At 37.2% G+C, this 25,999-nt stretch overlaps 2 protein-coding genes across 2 annotated transcripts; one reads left to right on the top strand and one right to left on the bottom strand.

Moving 5' to 3' along the window:
• Positions 1–7,842: 7,842 nt before the first annotated feature.
• On the bottom strand, positions 7,843–13,288 carry LOC126596801 (peroxisomal fatty acid beta-oxidation multifunctional protein MFP2-like). The gene is made up of 18 exons (XM_050263460.1): positions 13,103–13,288; positions 12,793–12,864; positions 12,650–12,718; positions 12,484–12,537; positions 12,313–12,380; positions 12,144–12,225; positions 11,773–11,828; positions 11,358–11,660; positions 11,195–11,281; positions 10,560–10,734; positions 10,180–10,301; positions 9,927–10,090; positions 9,585–9,839; positions 9,350–9,471; positions 9,092–9,213; positions 8,820–8,968; positions 8,599–8,737; positions 7,843–8,129 (listed from the first exon to the last, which is right to left on the bottom strand). The coding sequence occupies exons 1-18, from the start codon at positions 13,203–13,205 to the stop codon at positions 8,094–8,096; spliced, it is 2,178 nt and encodes a 725-aa protein (XP_050119417.1). The 5' UTR covers positions 13,206–13,288; the 3' UTR covers positions 7,843–8,093.
• Positions 13,289–18,715: 5,427 nt separating this feature from the next.
• Positions 18,716–25,523, top strand: LOC126595330 (uncharacterized). Its single transcript, XM_050261660.1, has 13 exons — positions 18,716–19,950; positions 20,152–20,233; positions 20,360–20,551; positions 20,918–20,982; positions 21,059–21,218; positions 21,542–21,787; positions 21,865–21,981; positions 22,188–22,376; positions 22,519–22,600; positions 22,919–23,841; positions 23,938–24,439; positions 24,524–24,714; positions 24,855–25,523. The coding sequence occupies exons 1-13, from the start codon at positions 18,920–18,922 to the stop codon at positions 25,302–25,304; spliced, it is 4,230 nt and encodes a 1,409-aa protein (XP_050117617.1). The 5' UTR covers positions 18,716–18,919; the 3' UTR covers positions 25,305–25,523.
• The last annotated feature ends 476 nt before the right edge of the window (positions 25,524–25,999 follow it).

The raw sequence follows: 25,999 nt of genomic DNA, 5'->3' as shown, positions 1-25,999 counted from the left end.
ATATAATTTGAAAGAAATAATTTAGGAGTTACCTTGTGGGGAAGATTTGATAAGGATGGATGAAATAGGTTTTGAATAATTACTTATTTTGACCACTTTTGACCTTGATTGAGGGATGATTGTGCGCTGCTTGCACGTGGAAATCCCGGTGTGCCTCAAGGGTAATCTTGTCATTTTTGCCCAAAGATCCACATGTCACCTCCATAGTTTTCTTGATTATTTTTGGCTCAACACACGTGCATATTTTGTTGTTCATGTTGTTTTGGTGGAATGTTCCAGAATATAATGAGAAAAAAGGAAGAGTGTTTCGAACTTGAAATTTTTTTTGGTGTAAAATGTAAGTCGAGAATTCATTAATTGGTGAGACTGCTTAGAAAGAGATGATAAACATTTTAGCTAAATTTTCACTCAAGTTTTTTGCAGGTATTTACGAAGAAACTTTTATAATATGATAACATTTGCAATCGTGTGAAATAAACATAGAGTCTCGTTCAACAAAATCAAGTTAAGAGAATTATATCTTTAAACTAAAAACTAGTTGATTATGATATTATGTTAACTCTATGTTTGGTTGGGGGACTTTAAAGCTCGGTGGAAGTTTAACCAAATTTGCTAGGAATGCACTACAAATTAAAAGCATCGTGTTCGAGCTAAAGGATTTCCCCTTGGACAGCTCCCCAGAGGTGGTGGCACTTGGTTGGTTGTTGGTCGAGTTCTTGCTGCTTGTTATACTGCAAGAAAAGTTCAAAATTAGTTTGAAAGGTACCTTTGTAGGGCCTTTGGTGTAGGTCTTGAGGCTCACAAACAAAGTGCTAGGTGTGCCAATGTTATCTCAGTATAATAGGTGTTGAACATATGTGATTTAAGTCAATTACTTGCAGCCCAAGTTACTTTAAACTTCTTATTATCAAAGGATTGTCACAGATGGGTTAAGTCTGCATTAAGTTCTTTTTTTTGCCTTGTAAACAAGGACTTTTAGTCTAAAATCTTGTATGTTCAAAATGAAGGGACTTCAAGGCCCTTTTAACCATTTCCTCGAACACAGTTTGTTCTTAATGGAAACAGATTCATTAACCAAATTCGAGCGTGAATGAGACTTCTTAAGTAGAAAATAGTTGATAATGACTTGAATATATAATGAAAAGCATGTAAAATGACAGATCTACTAAATACAAGTACATACAAAGAGGTTCGGGCAAGATTTCACCTTGTCGGACAAGGTTAAACGTTTTGCATCAAATTCTCTTTGTGTTTACAGAGGTTTGTATGCTAAAAGAGGTGGTAGATAACTAGGTTCTACACAAGGGAATCGATACTACAATACTAAGGAAAGATAGCAGAGCTTTTACAGTAGACAAAAGGATAGCTTTTCTAAGGAACTAGGGCTAAAATGACTAAATCTGGACAAGTTTCAGCTTTTCGGGGTACGAACTGGCTTGAGAGCATAGTTTGTATGTCTTTTGTATGATTGGTTGAGTGTCCTTGTCTATGATGCTTGCATCCCCTTTTATAGGCAACTTAGCCCGACTGTCTGGGCTTTGTTCATGTTTGAAAGCTCTTGGAGGGTAGTGAGTCATTAGTTATTTACTTGTATTGCCACTAGAAAGTGCTTTTTGGCTGATAGTGGGTTGGCCTCTGTCATCTATCATTTCAATCATAGGCACATGTCCTATGTTTTAATTAAGGAGGCACTAATTTGTTCCCCGTTGGTCGACTAGGCCTTGGGCAAGTCTTCATTCAATCTGGCATCCTTGGGCCTTGTCACTTGTAAACCTAACTGCTAAATATTAACCCAAACACATCACTAATGACTAATAATGCTTTTCTTTGGGCTCTGTAGAGAATTCCTATCTTAGGAGATAGATAAGAAGTATGTGGAGATAATTTTTTTCAAATCATTTCTAAAATTTAGCTAGGGAACTCATTAAGGGAGTCGATTAAAGATGCTCGTACATATGTTTGAGAATATTTTCAAATAAGACTTTTATTTAATTCTTTGTAATGTTTTGAACTGTTTTAGCTATAATTTTGTAGTGTTTGAGTACTTTACTTGGAATGAGGGTCTTCTCTAGATCCTCTTTGTGAGGATCCAGGGGATCCTTTAATCGTGTCCATTCATCGTAAATCATATGGTCAGTTTTCGTCAGGTATTATTTGTGTTTAATTTTAAATAAAAAATTTAAAATGATTTCTTACTGCACAATGTACGATAAATGAACACGATTAAAGAATTCTCGAGATCCTCATTCCTTCACTTAATCCCCATCAAGCAGTGGTCTAAAGTAAAACTCTAAAAGTAACTTTTTCTTTTTTTTTTAAAGATAAATGGGCTAAGCGTGCAGGTCCACAATTTCAAACTTCAAATTGGTATCGTATTACGGGGTGCTTGCTTGAAAAGCTTATGTAATTTGGATTGATGTGACCCATGTGTTATGATCTAATCTCGAATCCTTACTCAAGCTGCAAGTAATGGGCAACAATGGAGGAAGATGAATGAAGAGAGAAGGAGGAGTTGAGCTTCTGATTGTTTTGTAAAATGATATTTTAATTCAAAATGACCGTTGTTGTTCTCACACCAAAGGTGTGTACATATATTCCTTTTACATCACTTGCCAGATGGCAGTAAACCCACTTAACTAATTATTCTCTTAATAAAAGTCTCACTTAAACTAACTAATTCCTGATTGTGATTAAGCTAATAACAAATCATAACATTACCCCTTCCTCAAGCAAAACCTTATCCACTAGGTTTTTCAAAATTTAAAATCAGGAAATCTAGTTACAAAAGTGTCATAGTCCTCCCAAATAGCTTCTTTTGGGGTACAACTTTCCCGATAAACTAACACTTGAACTCCAGCAACATTTCATTTCGTGTAGACCCTTCGACTCAGCACATATATAAGGTTTTCTATTAGCACACCATCATCTCTCACCTCTGGAAGAATTGAGGTAGGTATCACTTGTGGCCCGAGGTGTTTCTTCAAGTAACTCACATAAATACAAGATGCATTTTTGTGGTGGTCGACAGTTTGAGCTTGTATGCTAACTTTCCCACTCCTTGCAGCACCTCAAAAGGTCTATAGAACCTTGGAAGCAGGTTGTGATGAGAATGTGTATTGAGTGACTGCAGCTGATAAGGGACTAATTTGAGATACACGAGATCACCCATTGTAAACTCTATTTCAGTTTTATGTTTGTCTACTTGAACCTTCATCCTGTTTTGAGCTAGGACTAAATTGGATTTGAGAATGGACAACATTTTATCCCTTTCTAGCAGGTTTTGCTCCACATCATCCAATTTAGCTGATCCCAATTTATAAGAAACAACATGAGGAGGAAGGAATCCATAAACTAATTCAAAAGGTGTGAACTTAATGAAGGTATGACAGAAGGTGTTGCAATTCCACTCTGCTCAAGCCAACCATTAAACCTATCCCTTAGGTTGTGTTCCAGCAAAACATCTCAGATAAGTCTTTAGGCATCTATTTAGCACATCAGTTTGCTCATTTGACTGTGGGTGATAGCCAGAGCTCATACTCAAAGTGGAACCCTGCAATTTGAAAAATTATCTCCATAAGTTGCTGAGAAATATAGGATCTCTGTCACTCACAATGTTGGTAGGCATGCCATGCAGTTTATGGTCCACAAATGTTTGAGCCACAGAAGCAGCAGTGTAAGGATGGGACAATGCAATGAAGTGTGCATACTTGGTGAACCACTACCACAAAGGTCACATATTTTCCTTTACAATTGGGCAATCCATCACTAAAATCCATATTGATTTTAAACCATACCATTTGAGGAAAGGGAAGAGCTGGAACAGTCCTGGAAGTACCATGGTTTCATATTTCTGCAACTAACAAACTTGGCATTCATTCATAAACTGTTTTACATCACCTTTCATTATAGGCCAATAAAACCCTTTCTTGATCCTCTAATAGGTCTTGAGAATTCTTTGTGACCTGCTGCAAGAGTAGAATGGTGTTCTTCCATGATTTTAAATCTCCAATGGGATGTAGGCCTGATGACAATTCGAGCTTTATACTTCAGGAATTCATTGTCAATACTGAACTTAGATGCATTGGAACCAGGAACTGGTGTACTAGAAGAAGCTGTCTCCTGCACCTCTTTAATCTTCTGTGTAATCCATTTATCTTGCTCCACTTCCTTCTTAGTTTATCCAACCAACCAAAGTAAGGGTATGTAACTGCTAAGCACTTAGTCATCTCTACTTAATTACAAGTCTCTTCTATATGATTATGAGGTTCAAATTCCCTGGAAAGAACATCAGCAACAATATTATCCCTCCCATGCTTATATTGTATCTCATAGTCATACCCCATTAATTTGGAGATCCATTTTTGCTGAAAATAGGTATTTGCTCTGTGGTTGAGGAAGTACTTTAAACTGTGGTGATCAGTTTTGATGATAAAGTGTCCTCCCTGCAAATAAGTTTGCCATTTCTTCACATCAAACACAATAGCAATTAACTCCCTTTCATAAGTGGATAAAGCTTGGTTCCTAGGTCCTAAAGGTTGACTAGCAAATGCTATAGGTTTCCCGTTCTGTTGCAAAACTGAACTAATACCTATCCCAGCTGCATCACATTCCAGCTCAAATGATGCTAAAAAAATCTGGTAGTGCTAGTACTTGTGGTGATGCCATGATTTTCTTCAAAGTTTGAAAGACCTTACTCCACCCAAAGATGTCCTTCTTGGTCAATTAGTAAAAAGGCTGACAAATGCTACCATAGTTTGGAACAAGCTTTCTGTAATATCCAATGAGTACTAAGACCCTCTCAACTGTTTTACATTTGCAAGGATGGGCCAATCTAGGATTGCTTATATCTTAGATGGATCAGCTGCAACACCCTCCTTGGAGACATTGTGTTCCAAGTATTCCACAGAACTTTGCCCCAAGGCATATTTAGATTTCTTCACAAATAGTTGGTTCTGTTGCAATATTTCAAAAGCCTTTCTCAAATGGCATACATGGTCTTCCCAGGTCTTACTATAGATAAGAATGTCATTGAAAAACACCAAGACAAATTTGCTGAAATAGGCCTTGAAGATGTTATTCATTAGGCTTTGAAATGTGGCCGGAACATTGGTGAGGCCAAATGGCATCACCAAAAACTCATAATGGCCATCGTGGGTTCGAAATGAAGTTTTAGCAATATCATTTGGGTGTATCCGAATTTGGTGATAACCAGACCTGAGATCTAACTTGGAAAAGAAACAAGCACTAAAAAGCTTATCCAATAGGTCATCAATGAGTGGTATGAGGTATCTTTCTTCGATAGTTAGAGTATTTAGTTCTCTATAATCCATGCACATTCTCCAAGTTCATTCTTTCTTCCTAACCAAGAGCACTGGAAAGGAAAACAAATTGTGGCTTGGTCTGATAAAACTAACCTCCAATAGCTCATGGACAGCCTTCTCAATTTCTGTCTTCAGCAAAGGTCTATAATGGTATAACCTTATATTGGGTGGTTGTGCTTTTGGCACCAATGAAATATGGTGGTCATGACTTCTCGAATGGGGTAGCTTAAAGGGAATCACAAAGACCTCCTCAAAGTCTCTCAATACCTCTTATAACTTTGTCAACTGTTGTAGAGTGGGATTGGAGGCCTCCAATTTCTCCTTGTTCATCGAGTAAAGAAGCATGCCGAGATTAAAGTTGCATAACTCTTTGTCTAGTTGCTGAAATGACATTTCTTGTACTAATGGTAGCTTAACAGTGTTATGAACCAACTTGTGTGTTATCCCCCCCTTTTGAGAACTCCATAGTCATCAATTGGAAGTCCCACATAACCGAACTAATAGTGGAGAACCACTGTACTCCCAAGACCAAGTCACATCCTCCCAATGAAATGGGAAACAGATCAATGGTGCATTCATAACCCCCAATCTTTAATGGCATAGTTTTGCAATTACCTTGCCCTTTAAGTTTGCCCTAATTAACTACAATCACTACAAAAACCTCAGTGATGTTAACTGACCAACCCCACTTCTTGAGTAGCCTAGATTTTATGAAGTTATGAGTACTTCCAAAGTCTAACAAAATTCTCACAAGTTGATTTTTCACAAAACCCTCAATCTTCATTGTTTGGATTGGTTGTTTGCCATTTGTCCCAAAATAAGCACATTCACTCAGCTCCATGTGTTGCAACTCCAGAGGTAATTTATCCTTATCCCCCTTATTTTCCTCAAGAACTTTAGGACCATCTAAGTCTAGCACATGAAGCATTAACAATTGTTTATGGGGACACTTATGACCTATAACCCACTTATCTTCACAAAACCAACACTCCCTCTGTTCATTCTTGCGTTGGATTTCATCCGGGGTTAGTTGTTTTTTTTATAACAGAGAATCCTTACTTTGGGTCTATTTGGGAAAACAATGGTCACTGGAGGGACTAAAGGTTTTGAAGCTAGTGCTACCCGAGAGTTAATGTTTCTATTATCACTAAATTTATGATCAACCTGCACAGCTAAAGCAATCGCCTCATGCACAGAAATAGGTCTAAACAACTTAACCTCATGCTTGATTTCCTTCTTCAACCCACTCAAGAAACAACTCTTCAACCCACTCAAGAAACAACTCTTCAATAGCATAGGACCAACATCAGAGGTACGAGTAGCAAGCTTACGAAATTCAAGGATGTAATCCTTCAGGGTACCTGTTTGGCAGAGTTTGAATAATGACTCAGTGCAACCTTCAAACTTAGAGGGGCCAAAATCTTGGCAAAGAGCCTTGGTGAAATCACTCCAGGTCTATGTAGCATGGAGGTAATTCATCCAATGAAACCAATGAAAAGCTTTATTGTCCAGGTAAAAGGAAGTTGTGACAACTCGTTGGTGTTCAGGGACAGAATAATAAGTGAAATATTGCTCCAACTTATAGATCCAGGCGAGCGGGTCATCGCCTTCACTGAAGCGATGGTCAATGCCAACGAGGTGAAACGAGCATCGATGGAGGATTCCAGGGCAGTGAGACGAGCATCCATGGCAGATTTGAGAGAAGTGTTGGTGGAGTGTGGCATTCAAGAAGGAGACCAAGATCGAAATGGATGATACCAATGTTATGACCTAATCTCGGATCCTTACTCAACCTACAAGTAATAGGCAACAATGGAGGAAGAGGAAGGAAGAGAGAATGAGAAGCTGAGCTCCTGATTGTTTTTGTAAAATTATATTTTAATTCAAAATGACCGTTGTTGCTCTCACACCAAAGGCGTGTACATATATTCCCCTTACATCACTTGCCAGATGGCAATAAACCCACTAAACTAATTATTCTCTTAATAAAAGTCTCACTTAAATTAATTCCTAATTGTGATTAAGCTAATCAGAGATCATAACACCATGTGTCTACAACACTCCCGTCGCATCTGCGTCCTAATCTCAAATCCTTCATCACGGATGGGGAGAGGGAGATAAAACCGGTATACAGAACCAATCACCATCACGTCACTTCTATGAGCGTCGTATCACGGTTTAGTTTTCGCCTCCCTTCCCTTCCGACATGTGTGGTGGAGTTAGTAACCTGTTTGTCTAAGATATTAAGTCTTAACGATCGGATCATATTGATCCATGTAGTTGTAAATTTGGAATGGTGGGACCAAAAACTAGTATGAAGAATGAGGAGTTCCACATCTCATCATGACGTCCAATGCCAATAATATGAATGGGATGCCCGGTGCCAATAATATGTCATATAAGTTTCTCCTTGACGACATGATTCGCACAACACTCCACCATGACACTGTACGTCGGCACCCGTGCCAAGTGGCTCGCTCTCATGAGGAAAAAGAAGGGATAACTACCACATTATCGCCAGTACAGAATTCTACTACTAAAATTAATTAGAAAGAATACGACAGAAAACAAATTCCCCTTATCAGGAAGAAAACCCAATGTGAACTCGATTTGAAACCATCTGTGAATAATTATATCCTGCCTACCCCTTATTCCAAAGATTATTATCCCCACGCTCACTTGTTACACATCCTTTCATACCATGGAAGGGAAATTGATACTTGGGACTGAAGAAAATCCTAACCGTGGATTCGAATGCAACTGGAAACTTTCTTATAACCGAGATTTTGATTGCTTCGACGGAGAACCCTGCAAGGAAGCAGTGGAAAGCACTATTAGAGGCATGCAGAATCAGCAACAGATACATTATATGCCACAACCACTAATCCAATCTAGAAAATCCGACAATCCAAAATTGTTCTTGGGTTGGCGAATCACGATGACATTCAATCGTGCAAATCTGTTCATGTTAGGGGCTTGCAGAAGAAGTAAAATATCAAGAATGTTTACGGGGAAAAAGTAAGTGTACGGGAATATAAGCCTGTTGGTTTTAAGTTAACGTAAGAGGCTTGCAAGTTCTAATAAGGTTCAGATTTTGTTGCTTTACTCAACCACGAAATCGGCGAGAAGTTCAACCAAAAGATTTAGACAAAACTTGTAGCACAGGAATAACTAAAATATGGATTTAGTAAACAGCTTTTATGATGCAACACTAAGTAAATTTATATACCATCGATGGAACTATATGATAAAACATATAACAGTTCAGATTTCTTACCAGAGAAGCCCCGTTTGAAGCTCTTTCAGCCAAATAGGCGCAAGGCTTGAAAAATTCACCATAAGTATTTGACCATTCCTCCAATCGTGAATATATATATTTGGATCCAAGTAAATCAGCCCAGAACAAGATACCTCCCCTAAACAGAAATGCCCAAACAAGTTATTACACATTTTAGGGCGTTTAAGAAGGTATTCCCAACAAATTATACAAATACAAACCTGTATGGTGGGAAACCCATGCCCATAATTGCAGCAATGTCAAGGTCGGCAGCTTTCACAGCAATGCCTTCAGCAAGCACCCGGCATGCCTCATTTACGACAGGGAAAAATATCATCTCAACAATGTCCTTTTCTGATAACTTCAGTAGCTGAGTTCAGATTGTCACAAACTTGAGTCAGAACCGTTACTTATAATTCAGACAGTGTCAGCCATTGCGCAAGGGAGATGGGGTGTGTGTGTGTGCGAGCAAGTGAGAGAGAGAGAGAGAGACCTTAGAATCTATGGAAACACCCGAAATGCTCCTTGACTTCTCAATATATCCTTTCAACTGAGGATCTGGGCTAGCTTTGCGCCTGTCATCATAAGTATAGAACCCCTTTCGTGTAGTTTCACCTAAAACAATAAGAATGTAAGGAATCTATTCTGTTACGCGAAAAATTGATAAATAATTACTGACATATGAATATAAGTAAGAAGTTGGTTAATAAATATTCACTAGCCAACTACAAGCATAACAACAAAGTATTACCTGCCCTCCCATCCTCCTGCATCAAAGGGATTAGCATTGATTTATATGTCCGCTCAGTAAAGTTCACAACAAATTGTGTGCCAGTTGCAATTGCCACGCCAAACCCAACCAGATCAGCCAATCTGAATGAATATATAGGATATCAAACTCAGGTCAATGACAAAAAAAGGAAATTTTAAGGGTGGCAAAGCACAGGAACCACCAGATCACAAGTTTCCATAAAAGTATTACTGACCTGAATGGGCCCATAGGCATTCCGAATTTGGTGATTACCCTATCAATCTGATAAACATCGGCACCATGTTCAACAAGCAAGAGAGCAGCTTGCGTATAAGGAAAGAACATTCTGTTCACAGCAAATCCTGTGCAATTCCCAACAACCACTGGGGTTTTCTTTATTCTTTTCCCAACTTCTAGCAAATCAACAATAACTTGGGGAGATGTCTGATTAGTACGAACAATTTCCAGAAGCGGCATGACATGTGCCGGACTGCGTGGAGAGCACAAAGCAGTTCACCAGTTAGCAATTTGAGGAAAAAAGAGAGAACCAGGACAATTATACAGCTTATAGCATTACCTAAAGAAATGGGCACCAATAATCCGATCATGAGACTTGGTTTTCTCTCCAATGAGGTTCAAGTCGATTGTGGAAGTATTACTTGCGAGTATGCAGTGTTGTGGGCAATATTTTTCAAGATCAGCAAAAATCTGCTGCTTTAGAGAAACCTTCTCAATAACGGCCTATTTCAAGCATAGAAGAAGAATGTCAGACCTTTTCCCCCACCGACCAACATAACATAAGGGTGAATGAAACATGCTTTAAGAACTACCTCTATGACCATATCCACATCTCTAAAGCTATCATAATCCAGGACACCCTTAAGAATAGAGGTCGTCTTCTCAAACTTTTCTTGGGTCATTTTCCCCTTCTTGACGCGGCTCTGCAGATTGGCTGAACCAGAAAAGTGACAACTTATAGCAGATTGCCATCATAAATACTTAACAAAGAGCTGATATTGTAGTATTATACACAGGAACAAAGATTACAAGCATATATTATTTTATTGTAGTTTTTACAAGAATAAAACTTTTAGAAGCATTGTTACTACTAAATACGTGTGAAAATATACGAAAGGTAAAGCTTTTAGAAGCAAATATCAATAATATACTAAACTAGAAGCCTTAATTTTAAAAGGACTTCTAGCCTCACCTCTGACTCTACCAATCCCAGCCTGCAAGAACTTATCATTTACTTCTTTCAAGATCACAGGATAACCACTAAGAATCAATGCAGTAGCTATTCCAGATCCCATTAACCCTCCACCAATGACAGCAACCTTAGTCACTCGTCTAGGCATCAAACCACGATCAGTAACCCCAGGTACCTATATACAGTTATGAGACGATGAGTCACGTACTCGAAAGTTACATCAAAGCAAAGGTGGTTTTATGATATGGCCGAATACCAGTTAGTAACCGATTTTATAATAATACCATCCTACGTTTGTTCATTTAACATTGTTACTCCAAAGAGCAATTCCAATTTTTAAAAGACGTGTGTTTGAATAAATTTTCAACCAAGTTAAAGCAATTCAACAAGCATGGCTCAAAACTTCCTCAAACTCCCTAAAAAAACAGCTAAAAAACAATGTATAGACCAAATTTAAACAACCACACAATCATTCTGCTTCAATAGGAATAAAAAATAGTTGAATTTGATTTTTTTTTTTTTTCAAATTAACAGTAGAGATATAAGTTAAAGCTCATGATCCAGTTTAAAATTCCATCACAGAATGCAGGTTAGTTATTTTTTAGAGATGAATAAGCAAAAGTTGTGTGTCAAACCTTTGATGTTCCACGTTGAGCAAAGAAGACGTGGACTAAGTTCTTGCAAGTGTCAGAACGCAGAAGTCCTTGAAATGATTCAGCCTCCTGAAATAGCTAGAAACATCAATTGCAAGTATATATGTTTGGCAAAATGAAAGAGAATATTGAAATAGATAAGGACCTTCCAAAGTCCAGACCGACCACCAGAAGCTATACCCTCCTCAACAACATCAATACAAACCAATGGGTGTTTGAGATTGGGAGCCTGCTTCCGGACTTGAGCTCTTGCAAATTTAAGTATTTCCCTAGCTTCTCCAAGGGGCTCTAACTTGTCAGTTTTGTGAAGACTAGCAACCCACGGTCTTCTATGCTCCAGGATATCCAACGCCCACCTACGTGCAGTGCTTACCAACTGATCAGGTGAAGCAATAGCATCAACAAGGCCTAAATCATGAGCCTCTTCCCCTTTAACTGGTTTTGATGTCTAATTGGGCATAGAAAAGGAAATGGGGGAGGGAATGTAATCAGTATTAATAAAGTCAGCATGACTATACAAGATATTAAGATGTTCAGAAATGACCAAACAGACAACACACCAGCATCATCTCAAGTGCCTTTGAGATTCCAACAAGACGTGGAAGCCGTTGTGTTCCTGAGAAAATTCAGGATCATGTGATTACTGATTGCAATCTAAAAAATGCAAGGAATTTCATATCAACAAAGCCAATATGTCATATACATTCTGATATGATCACGCCACTGTATTCTTTTTCTGTTTTTTCTCTTTTCATGGCCAGTAAGATGAGTTCACAGGACAGGGGACAGCCTCGACCCCCAACCCAGATGAATGTAGTATTTGATACAAGGCCTTAGCACAGTTTATTGATAACTAACCATATGTTTAATCAAAGCCTTCACTATATTCAATATAGAATTATGTTAATCAATTGAAAAATCGTAGGCATACCTCCAAATCCAGGAATGAGCCCAAGCTGCAGCTCGGGCAACCCTAATTGTGCAGTAGGAGTCGATATTCGGGCATGGCATGCCTGACACAAGAACATCAAATTTTCATCCAAAAAATCCAGCATAAAAGCCTTATAGTCAAAAAAAAAAAAAACAACTGCAACACATACCATTGCCACCTCCAAACCTCCCCCCAGTGCAAGGCCATCAATGGCGGCAACTGACGGTTTCCTAGCACCTGGAAAATCATGCAACCCACCACAGGTCAATTCAAGCAATGCCCTTCTTGTAAAAGGGATAAAAATAATAAGTAAAAAACACAAAACAAAACAGCTATTCACCTTCAACAATGTCAGTGATAACCTCCACGGATATAAAACCGGGCTTCGGCTCCTCTGCAACACATAACAAGGGAGGTAGGAACTTAATACCATGTAGTAATGCAATACCCTTTACTAGAACATTACAAACATGAAAAAAATATATATATATATATATTAAACATACGCTTCTGCCCCTCTTGGAGTCCACCAAAAGCAGTAATATCGAAACCCCCCGAAAATTTTCCTTTAGCACCTGCACCAACAACACGATTTCATTTACAAACAGCCCCAGATCATGAAAAAAAATAACCAAATTGCCCCACTTGCCTGTTACAACAATCGCCTTCACATCATTTCTTCTCAAGGCCTCCTCATAACTGTCTTTCAAGCTGAATAACACTGAAACATACACAGAGAGGGAGAATAATTAGTATAATTTGAACACGTTTTTCTTAATGCCAGTATACTTACTCGAATCAAATTATGGATCAAATGATAATAATTTCAGCTACCCAATAACAATTGAAACATATAGTAGTTTAACATAAAATTTAAATCCCATCAAAGAAAAGACATCAAATTTAATCCCAAAAGATAAAAAAAAATTGATGGTTAAATTTGGAGGGAAGAAATGTACCATCGATTGAGAGGGAATTGACAGGTGGGTTGATGATGGTGATGAGAGCCACGCCATCGGCTCCCACTTCCAGAACTGTCCGGCCCTTTCCGCTGCTGCCCATTTTCTGGTCTGCTAACTACTACCACTCTCTCTCTCTCTCTCTCTGGTTCTGAATTTCAAGGAGCTGATCTTTTATGTATTAATGGGTTTTTATAGGAAGGTGGGAAGTTTGATGGGTTCGTTGGTGGCGTTTTAAAATAAAACTAATTAAAAAGGTTTGAAAATTTTGAGTTTTAACGATAAAAACAAAATAAACGGTAAAATGAATAATAGTAGGATTGACTTTTTAATATAAAAATATGAACTTTTTGTTAAAATGAACAATACTAACCATTTTTCGTTAAAGTTTCCGTTTTTAATTGTAATTGTGATTGCTTGCGTATTGACCGTTTCACGGTGACGCTTCTTGGAAAGATTTGGAAGGAAACTCAGCTCGGTGGATATGGTAATGGAGCCAAATCATACGTGTGCCTGCGTTGGGATGATCGATCGCTTTGTTTTACTCGCATTTCTAGGGAGGGGACACCACGCTCTTAAATTTCTCTCTATTTTCTTGTCTTGAAATTATGTAAAGTAATTTATAGGTATTTCACTGTATTATGTGTTTAATTCGTATCACACCAAGCCCTTCCGCTTTTTATTTTTCTCTATTTTACCATTGCCTATCTATTTTCTCTCTTGTTATTTATTTAGTATACATATTTCACACTTATGAGTTCAATATATTGAAATAAAAAATAAAAATGGCTCTCATACACTCAAATTTTTCGGCCTACTGTAAGAGTTTGGCTCCTATATTATCAGTATCACACTCAATTTTCCGGCCTACTATGGATGACCAAACATCTCCATTCTTTGTAAAGTAAGTGATAGGTTGTCTGGTTATCGTCTTCTCTTTCTTCTTCTTCCCGGCCCTTTAGTATACCTTAGTGTACAATATCGTTATATGCTTGTAATAGAAAATAAAAATTTCAATGATATCATTTTGAACACTATGTTATATAGGTTAGTTAAAGTGTTATGTTCTAGGTCATTGTCCTAAAGAATAAAATTGAGCATTGATCTTATGCTTTTGTCGATGTACATTTTGGCTTTGAAATTAAAAATTCATAAGTATTAGTTCTTTAATTTGTCATAAGATGTAACAATTGGTCAAAAGTTCAAAAACTAATACTCCAAAATTTTCTTGTCTTAAAAAATACTGATACCACATATTAATACTTGTAATATGATTTGCTGTATCAAAGTGATACTATATAACAAACTCATAGTCTAATACTACATACCTTTTCTTTTATTCCAAGAGGTCTCAAGTTATGGTCTCTCAAATAATTAAAATAGTAAATATTATATAGATATGCTAAATTAAATTGACCGGTTAAAAAAGTTGTTAAAGCCAAATGTTAGCTAAATTAACAAAAATTTACCTAATGTTCTTGTAGATGCTCTTTTACATTATGAACTATCTGAGTGGCGGGTTTATTTTACCCAACATTTAAGTAGGACGGGAAAAGTTTTTCTTGAATATGAATATGAGAATTATTTTTGTTTTTTTTAAAAGGGGAAAAATTGGTGGCAAGTCACGGTTATTCACATATTCCGACTCCGAAGAGGCTACAGGGAATTTCACCATGTCCGTAATATAAAATTGATACAATTGCTCACACTATTTAATACGAAAGAATCATACCTTATGTATGTGGTTATCGCGTGTATTAATAAATTTTGTGGCAATTTGTGTGGCAATCGACGGTAAAAAAATGTAAATATTTACACACAAATAAAAATAAAAATGTTTACACACAGTTTGTAGGTAGTATATTGACAATCATGTTTCTGCCTAACGACAAGCCACATTAGGCTTCCTTCTAAACGCCCAGTGGATATATCATATATTAGTGTAATACGATCAAGTTTTTATATCATATTTACTTAATTATATAAGATAGTTTTATGATTGAATTATTACTTAAATATTAATTAACGTACTTACTTTCTAATATCATATAATTTACAAATTCAATTTAAAAATTTAGTCATCTGCTATTACGAATGTATTATCAAATGTGTCAAATCATTGGCGCGTGAGGGGTTGCACGGTGGGGCAGTGCCTACGATGTGGTGGCGTCTTCTGATTAGCTGTTGCTTCGGTGATGCATTCGGAGGAGCATGGAGTAATATTCCAGTAAGATAAACGGATCAGATGCTTACGAGTTCGGTTGTTCATTCTAAATTTCGCGAATTACGATGTCATCGCTTTCATGCCTGTGGATAAACTGCGTGCCCGTATCAAATTTGGCAACCTTCGTGTTAGCTCCACTCCGACCTGAGACACGCGTCATATGCTCAAAGTTCAATTCCCTCGTATTATCATCTCATTCCATTCATTTCTCTCGCACTTTTTGTTGTTGTTTTATTCCCTATATAAAAAATCTAAAATAAGATGTAAATATTGCGTAATCGTAACTGTTTAAATAGAAGTTGATAGAAGGGAACATAATCATATTTTAAGTTTATAGGGTGGCTATCGAGAAGTATATGGGCCCCCATTTCATAACACATCGTGGACCTAGATTTTTGTCAATAGACCCATGACACACCATATAATTGTCCTTCCATTAATATTCAAGTTTGTAATTTTCTTACTAAACTTATTGTGAAGTTAAGTCTATTTTCTCTTCCTTCGTTTGTTTATAAAAAAAAAAAGAAGAGTTTATTGTCATTTAGTACTACGGTCTAATGATATTCATCTTTCCTTGTAAGTGAGAGATCTTAGGTTTGATTCTCATCAAAGATAGATTTGAGTTATATTATTGTTGAACCATTGTAAGACCTGAAATTATCGATTTATGTACTAAAATTTTTGTTTGTCAATATAAATTTCGATATGAATTTTGTTAAATTAAAGTTTCTTTAGTTTGTTTAACTTGGTGTCAATGTGCGCTTAAAGTCAAGGCGTATTATATTATTTAGTACCTAGTCTCACTAAATATTATAAAAAGATATTGCAAGCTCAAAACTATCGTATCTCGCTACGATTTTGTTTGATAACCATTTCAGTTCAGTTTCAGTTTATACTAGTGAAAGTGTCCCCTTGCGATGCTGCGGGTTTTAAAACCATATAAAACATATAGAAAGTTATAAATGTATATACGATAGGCAATACTATTTACATACATTGAAAATCTTACAACCCTATTTACAAAAAGGAACAAAATAAGAAATAATTTTGGCAATACCATTTATATACGGTGACTTCATATTATGCAAAATTTGTGCATACCCATTTTAAGAATAACATATGTGATTCTTCAATGTACACATAATTAAACTGTTACCTCATTCTTCAACACTATCAATCTGTTTTTGCTTGGCTTACCCTCTCAATAACAAATCTCTCCCACTGAACACAAACACACACAGCCAACTACAGCTTCATTAAACTGGTTCTACAACGTTTGAATTGATGGTACACAATTCTGTGATTAGATGGGTCAAGCAAAACCGTATGCTTTTCATGCTTATCTAGGTTCAAGTGTATCCCTAATCTATACATTACCTATGAAATCCTGTAATTCATAGTGAACATGTTCTACTTAGGATTAGTGGCAGCAACTCCATTACTCAACTCCCACTATTATGCCCTGAAACACAACCAAAAATCAGAAAACCGAAAAAAAAATAAAAAATATATTTGAAGTTGAAATTTTTTTAAAAGAAAATTAAGCAATTCAGAGCCATTGAAATTGGCCAAAAAACGGGAGAATTGAACTTCTACACCTATAGTGAATATATTATGTGAACGTGGTTCTTGCTCTCTTTCTCTCAACATCACGATTATGAAACCTTCGACATACTCAAGAAAAATTTTCTAAAGCCCAATTACATTAAATCACAAATTCAAAACATTATTTTAACATGCAATTATCGAAACATAAATACATAACTGTAAATAAATCTTCATATTTTTGGATGAGGAGCAGAAACGAGGAGATGTGCGACCACCATGAAGCTCTAGAAGGTTTTCTAGTCGACCAGGAAGGAAGAAATCACGGATCATATGACTTTTTGTTCAATTTTCATAGGCTATATAAATTGTTCGAATAGATAATTCGGGCCTTTTAACAAATATTTAACAGATAGAACTCAAAAATTTTAAGAACGAAAACAAAAGGTTCGAAATTTACTCAAACCCAACAATAACAGACGAAATTAAAATTAATTAGAGCAATGGCGGTACAAATTCGAAATTCCAAAAACCAAAATTATAGGCAAAATATCAGAATTTATAATAAAAAGAACTCACCAAAATCGAATTGAATGGAGAGAATGAACCATCAGGATATGAGGAATGAGGCAAGGCAGAGGCTACTATGAGTGAGTTTTGGATTGTGGATTTCAGATTTCTCATTTGGGGAAAGGATGAGGATTCTAGGTTGGGGAAAGCAAGGAGCATGGAGAAAAAAGAGGATGCCCAAAAAAGCAAAACGATTTCTAGGGTTTTTGATGGAGTCTGCAACCAGTTGGACTTGCTAGACTGTTTTATCATTGTGCTGTCGAAGAGAAAGAACGACACCTAAGAACTCAGCATAAAGAATGGCAACCTTGTAATAACACAAACTAAGCAAGCGTAAAATTGGAACGACACTGTGCTTATGAACAATGTTTAAGTTGATTTTCAGTTTTAGTATATATTGAATTTTTATTTTTTGAAATCTAAAAATAATTTTTTTTATAACTATTTTCAGTTTTTATAAAATGAAAACTAAAATCAACTCAAGAATAAATTTTAGAAACCCAAAAAGTAGGTTTCAATTTTTATTTTAAAAATTTAAAATTGAAATCTAAACTACATATTAATAGAATTCTAGTTGGCAACCAAAACTTTAAGAAATTATTATTTTAACCCTCTAATTAAAACTGAACATAAATAAAGATTATTAGCAATTTAGTTATTACAAGAACACAAATTTTACTTTTTTTTAAAGCATCACCCACATATGATTTTAATATCAGCAAAAATAAAAAAATGTTCACACACACTGTCTATGTGGGCATATGCTAGTAGGTATAGTTTTTAGTATTTTAAAAAGTTCAAAAAAAATGACAATGAAATAGTTATCACTTATCAAATGGTTTATCCAAACTACCTATTAATAGAGCCTCCTCTTCTCATCCCAACTCCCACTCTCACTCCCACTCCAATGTTCTCTCTCTCATTCCCATTTTAAAAATAAAAATAAAAGAGGTGTGCTATTAAGGATGTGTAGATAGCATACACCAAATAAAAATTGTTCATACACTGTGTAGACATATGCTAGCACAAAAGTGAATTCTACCAATTATTTAATTAAAAGAAATTGAAAAAAAGGTACGATTAGCTAGTGTTTAGAGCGCTTAAATCAAGTTATTTAATAGTACGGTCTAGTTATATTCGTTTTCATTTGTAAGTGAGAGGTTTTAGGTTTGATTTTTGTAAGAGGTAAATTCGAACCACATTATTATTAGCCAATTGAAATGTTAAGCCCACTCTTGATCTCTTAACGTAAATAATATCCTTTGTTAAAAAAAAAAAAAAAACAGCGCGCTTATATCAAAATTTTAAATAATCACTTCCAAAATCCCACGAACTTCTGCCGCGCAAAACCGAAACAAGACCCCACTGTTGAGTCCACAGCAAGCTTCCGCTCAACCGCTCTCCACCACCACCATCAATATCTCCGGCGACACAGAAACCAAATTTAAATTGAGAATTTCCGACAAACCAAACCAGCCATGAACACCACCGCAACCATATCCACCAGGGAACAACAATCACCACCCCCACTATCGGACACCGATATCATCCGAGTAGCCCAGTCCTGCTCCCCAATCCCCACCTACCTTCTCTCCACAGCGTCCCACCCAACCCTCCTCTCTTACCTCACAGCCCGCGCTCAATCCACTTCGCCGTCGAGGCCAGTCTCCGACTACACCGTCTCTCTCCTCTCCCTCATCGCTCTGTCTCCCCAATTCGATTCTCTCTCTACCCTCCTCTCCTCTCTCCTCCGATCCTACACCCAAATCTTCACCTCCTTCGGAATCCCACACGACGCCAACTCCCTCAAAACCATCCAATTCTTCCACCCCCTCTTGCCCCACGTACCCATCACCGATCTTCCCCAAATAGTCGAACCCATTGTGTCATTTTTTCCCCAAATCGTCGATTTGGAGGATGCCCAAATCCTTGACCTTCTTCCCCGGTGCTTGAACTTGATTCGCAACGCTGAGGAGATTGAACGCGGCGGGCATTTTGTCAATTCGGTGATTGATAAGATTCTGGAGGTTAATTGGTCAAAAGGGTTGGTGATCAAGATGGTTTCGATTGTCAGGGACTTTCCGGTTCTAGATAAAACGAGGGCTAGGGAGTTTGTAGACAAGGTGTTTGTGGGAATGTCAAGGTTAGACTTGCAGGACTTGCCGTCGATTGTGTACCAGCTGCTGGTTTTGGCGTCTAAAGGGTTTGTTAAGAGAGAGGTAGTTGAAGGGATTGTGATGTTTTTCGGGTCGAAAATGGCGTCAAAGGCAACCTCTATTGTTAGACAGGTTGAAGGGACTGTGTTGCTTCATGTGAACTTTGCAGTAAAGCAGGATCCTACACTAGGACAAGAGGTGATGGGACTTGTGAGGTCGGATCTTAGAGCTTTCAATCACTTTACAGTTGCGGTTTTGTTGTCGGTTTCGAGGGTTCGGAAGTTTGGTGAGAGCTCGATGGGGGCTTTGAAAGTTGCGCTGCTTACCGCGTACCGTGATTACAAGTTTGCTAAGTAAGGGTTGAGTGTCTTCTCAGTTCTGTTTAATTTTCATTCATGTTCATCACAATATGTATGTAGGTCCTTTTTGTATAGATAATTTTGTTTGATAATTTTGTTTTGGGATGTTCTCAATATTTAGGTAATTATTTGCAAACTCTTTTGTTTTGTTCTTTTTTGCGGGACATAAATCGTGAACTCTTTCTTATCTTGCAGAGATTGTAAGTGGATACCTAATGACATGAAGGAAGAACATCTGCAGAATGTCAAAATAGTGGAAAAGGCCATATTAAGAGCTGTAATTGCCTTTCAGTCTGTTATCTTCTATATGTGCACATATGTTCTTTCAAATTTAAGTATAGTTACCCTGATTTATAATAGTTATGCTGTATTCGTTTGTATTCGTTCTTTCGTTGAAATTTAGGTTAATGAGAGCAACTGTGGAAGAGAACATATTGTGCCGAGCATTTTGCAGCTTGCGTTTTTATTGCTAGAGTCAGCGGATGAGGGAAGTCGTCAAGAGGCTTGCAATCTAAGTGGTTTGTTAGGCATTGAGGAGCTTGCTGTTCAGATGCTGAGAACTCTATTTGAGGCCCATGACATGGCAAGGAATGAGGTCAGTCCAACTGTTTGAATACGGAATCACATTACTAGTTCAATATGCTCATCATAAGTTTGCAGTTGAGCAGCGGGAAAGAAGAAAATACTTGTATGGAATTTTATTTATGGAGGCATGTATTCAATTTTTAAATTACTTGGCCCTTATGTATTGTATAGCTTTGTAGCACCCACGACACATTCATTGTAGGATTTAAATGGGTTTAAGGCTTTAAGCATGTCAGTGTGTGGAATGGATTTGAAAAGGTATTCATTAAATGAAATCAATTTAATAAAGATGATTGCATGTAATTGGAAGGTAGAGAAAATCATGCTAACCAGTTCATCTCACCAGCTAACCTTCAATTGTTTTCAATGTTTATAGATTATCGAGCAGTGTAAATTTCGCATCCTTTCTTTAAAGCCAGAGCAGAGCATGGCAATCATAAGGTAATTCCATTCACCTGCTTAACATTGATTGTAATACTGTGTTTCTGGTTAAGGTTTAATTATCTTTTATGTGCAGACTGCTTGGTAGTCTGGTTCAAATTTATCCATACCCCATGCTAGAACATGTTTCCCGTCTGAAGGAATTGTTGGATTATTTTGCTTTCATGCATGGCAAGGTTGCTGCTCATCTTGTTTCTGTTTTATTACCTCTCTTGAAGTTCAGCCGCGATCTTCAGGTAACTACTGTTCCATTTTTCTAATAAATCAAAATGGCATATTTATACTTGTGAATTGTGATACTATGCCCTTAAGCTCTATTGTAAGCTTCTGCTTTTTACAATTACATTGAAATGAACAGAATCCATAGTTTTTACATTGTCAAGTTCTATCAACGGTATGTCTATGGACGTCTGTTGGATTTTTAGTCAGATGACGTATGACAATGTGGAAAGAGATTTTCAATTGCAGACTATGATGTGTTGCATACAAAGTATTAAAAAAGTGAGAAATGTTGTTGCAGTTGTTCACAAACAAAGTATATTTGTTTAATTAAATACAGAATTACACAATTTTGGTAATGCGTAAGGCGATGTTTAGACGAGAAGATGCGATTCGTCTTGCAGCAACTGGTGCTGTCATTGACCTAATTCTAGCAGAAAAGCAATCCAAGAGAGATGACACATTACTATTTCAAGAGTCATCTAGCCAAGCCAGTAGCAGCCAGCAATCTGAGATGCGCTACAGTGTGGGGGGATGCCTTTTTCAAGAGCTTAGTGGTTTGCTACAGAGATGTCTTTATCAGCAGGTTTTGCATTTGTCTTGTTAATGATATTCTGTTTTTATTTGACGAATGTCTGAATATAATTGGGTCACTGGTTTTAGGCAAATGTCAAAGAAGTCATGTATCATGGACTTATGAAGCTTGTGTTGGTGGACCCGTCAAGTGGTGGAGCTGTCTTTGATTTTCTGTTACCTCACTTCCTCCACTTCTATAAGGAGGTAAATGCGGATGCTTGTGATAGCTTGTTTTGTGAAGCTTTATGCTTTTTCTGAATTCCAAGTTTTGATCCATTATCTGGCAAAACTTATGGTTTATCATGTCAAATTTTATGGAAAGAAACTAACAGTGCTGATTTTTCATATGGCATGTAGTTGATACAATTAATATAAATTCCATGCTTAAGATTGAAGCACTATCTTGGCAGGATGAAGACGTTCACCTACGAATCAACTGCTGTGTTAAATCAGAGAGTGGCAAGGTTTATATAGAAGAGCCCTTAGATTGTCTTCTGTCTTGTATCTCTTGGATGCTACTTCTACAACCGCATGGTAAAACTGAGCACTTGGAAAATTCATGGGCATGTTTGGGTTTCTCCCTTTCACAAGAAAACGAGGTCTCTCATTTCTAGTTAACAAAATTCATTAAAACTATAGTTTACATCTGATTTCTTGTTTCTTTTTGTACCATATGATTTCTTTTTTAGATTTAAAAATAGAATTTGAATCTTACATTGGCAAATATGAAACCACTGACAGGCAGGAAGAAATTTGTCAGGTGATTCGTTCTATACTGCTTTCTTGAAGATACGGAAGTCGTTAAGAAATCAGAGTTTGGAAGGTTTGCATTAAGACTTTATTAACCTATGCCATATCTTTTCTCCCTTGGTTCCTCTTGAGGTTGTGTGAAGCATCATTGGTATATCCTTTTTCAAATTTGTTGTATGATACTTTCAAATGTTTTGATTCTTTTGAACCTTTTGTTTTTGGGGAATTCACACTTGCTGAAAGATTAAGCATTAAGCAACAAATAGTGTATTGTTGTTTGTCAGAGACACAGTCTGTACTTTTTGAGTCAGATTGGAAACTATTGATGTTATACTTGTCATTCTTATTTTAAGACAGACCATTCTTAACGGTTATATTCTTTATGTATCAGGCATCTTTGGTCAATCTCAGGATTCTGGTTCTTCATCTTTTGAAGAGGACAAAAGAAAATGCTGTGCATTTGTTTTATCAGGAATTATTGAAGTAGTCTTGAATGCTATTGCTACTGAGTTGGAGAAATCAACAGACAGAAAGAAGTTGGATTTGGAAAAGGAGCTTATTGAGTTTGTTGACCTTCATGATTCATTGGATAAGGATGCAGGTATCTCCAAGCAGAGTACAACTATCAGAAGAGGGAATCCTCGCACTACTGCTCACGATATGACCAACAACACGGATTCAGGCCAATCAAAAGTGACACAAGGACGAGTATCTTTCTTTGCAACTTCAAGTATATATCAGATCTTGCAAACAGTATTGAAACTACTCAATACTGATAATTCTGATAATGTTGCGACTTCCCAAAACCATAGCCAGTTGACTAGCAAAACAACAAAATGCTCTGCTAAGATGATTTGTTTTGTGTTGAATGCATCCCTCAATCATATAAAATCTTCCTCTGTTCTGCAAAATGAAGATCCATTGAGAACTTTGATCTATGGGGAACTTAAGATGCTAGGACCCCCCTTGCTGAAGTTGATCATTTTGCTCAAATCGGGGCCAAAGATGTCAGATCAAAAGAAAAAGGAAGCTAAAGGAAAGAAAGATGTTCATGGACAAAGGGACCATCTTCATCTAGCCTTGATTTGCTTGAAGGAGTTGATAATGATTTGTTCATCAACTTCACACTTGACTGGTTTGCTTGAGGATATGGTGTCAATCTCCACTCTTCAGCATGCTGATTCAAATAATGAAAGTGAAACAATCTTGATAATTGACGATCAACATTTACGAAGCAAAGAACTGTTCATTGTCAAAACCTTGAAGCCTCTATTTTCTGAGCTTCTGGCACTTTCATTTTTCAGTGAAGTTGAGGTAACCGGCATCTGTGACTGCTGATTTGTACCCACTTTTTTTTTTTCCTTGTAGAATGCATTTATCTATTTCTCAAAAGAGCTCTTTCTCTTTCAGATCATCTCTGACATGATAATGATCATCGGGTGCAAATTGCCATGTGAACTGAGTAACTCCCATGGAGCTTGGGCTGTTAGTGTTTGCAAGAGCAATGAAATATTAAGCTCCAAGGTCGGAAAAAGCATTGTGAGGCTTGCTATATGTTTAAGCTCCCCACCAGATGATTTAATTATATCTCAAGATCTGGCTAGAGAGCTGTTACAAGTTATTGGATCAGAGGGAAATGAACCTGTGAAGGTGTCTGAAGCGTACCCGGTCATAAACCATCTGACAAGCGCCGTATTAAATTCTTGTGTACTGCACACAATTGAAGAAGTTATAGCTGATATGGATTGGGCCACCAAAAAGTTGAAGACATTCTCTTTAGTCTATCAAAAAATGGTTCATTTCAGTCAGAACAACGAGCAATCTTCTGAGTTGGCATTTGAGGAAAATCTTTACCCTAGGGCGGGAGCAGTGGTGAAAGTACTATCATCCTTTGTTTCAATGAACCTCAATGGTACATGTGCAGTTTCTACAAAGAAATGAATCCATCCTACTTGTTGCCACTCCTGTTTATTCGTTTTGCTTTCAACCTCTGCAGATACTCAAGCTGAGATATTGCTGCGATTGGCTGCGAGGTTTTACAAGCATTTAGCTCAGATGTCAAAGCTTAGGATTGCTCCTAAAGGTTGCAAACAGATCTTTCCTAGCCTCAAGTTTCAGAAGCTTGTGGAAGTAACCTGTAAACAGCTGACGAACCCGTTGTATGTCTTTGTGGACATTATGCAAAAGGTATGATTCCGATTCTCTGCCCTTTCTTCCCATGATTTCACTTGCACTATCGACTGTTTGCTGTCAGTTGTAAAGGTTTAGGGTGGGGTTTATGGTTCAACTGATGCCGCGGTTCCATTTCATTGATACTTGCATCGCAGAAACAACAAGAAAATGCTAACAAAAAGGGGATCATCAACAAAATAAAGAGGGAGAACAGATGCATCCCAGACCTGATATATCAGATAGAAGACTACGAAAAGTATCTCATCCAGCTTAGCAAGGTGTGCAAAGTGAATCTATTAAAGCACGCCAAGCGAAGCACTGCACGCGATTTCAGAATATTCCCGAAAGAGAATGCCACTCCAAGTGATGAAGCAAACCATGCCAACTCCAATGCAGTTGAAAACGAGTCAGCTGAGGATCTCAATGCCAATGACAACGAAGGAGACGATGACGACAGGTTGGAGAAGATTTTATCAGCAGAATCGAATAGTCCTATGGTTGCAGAGGATTCTGGCTCGGAGAATGAAGAAGTGGATGGCCTTCCTAGTCCAAAGAGGTTGAAGAGAAACAACAGAGTTGTGGAGGACTCTGATGATGAAGCCTAATACAAAATGCACCCGACTGATATATATATATATATATATATATATACACACACACACACACACTCCACACACACTATATATAATATATATGAGGGAAATTTTGATATTTCTAAGTTGGCCATCTTTCTATTTTCATAGAATTTTATAGCAAACGTTATCCATCACGAATTTACAATGAGTATTAGGATAAGTAAACCCTAACGGGTAGGTTCATGGAAAGCGAGCAAAGAGTTGAGCCCCCAATTTGAGTTCAACTCTCATGGATATAATCTTTGGGACCACTGTCTTCGCTTTGGTGGACCATTTGATCCAGGAATCAAAAATATACTACTGCTTTATGCACTACCGAGGCTACATTTAAAAAAAGAGAAGGATTAAGTCCATAAAATCTCTTTTACAGTCTTTTTAAGTGATTGTGAGTACTAATGGTCGATAAATGAGACTGAAGCCATCTGAAGCCATCCTGGGAATGCTTTCACCCAAACTCGTTTAATTTCGGAGTTTCGATGAAATCCGAAGCCAGTGAGTTTCCAAAAGGCCTCATACTAGGTAGAGATAAGAATATACATATAAAGCTAACTTCTCTGGGCGATATGGGATGTTACAATCCACCCCAAAAGAGTCAAACGACACCGTCACGGTTCATTTAGAATATTTACCTCACCATGGAAGTCATTTATTTTCAGGTATTCAAT

Source organism: Malus sylvestris, chromosome 13, assembly GCF_916048215.2.
Source record: "Malus sylvestris chromosome 13, drMalSylv7.2, whole genome shotgun sequence".
Taxonomy (NCBI): Eukaryota; Viridiplantae; Streptophyta; class Magnoliopsida; order Rosales; family Rosaceae; genus Malus; species Malus sylvestris.
The sequence above is the reverse complement of the archived record's forward strand: the minus strand, read 5'-3'. Positions and strand labels throughout refer to the sequence as shown.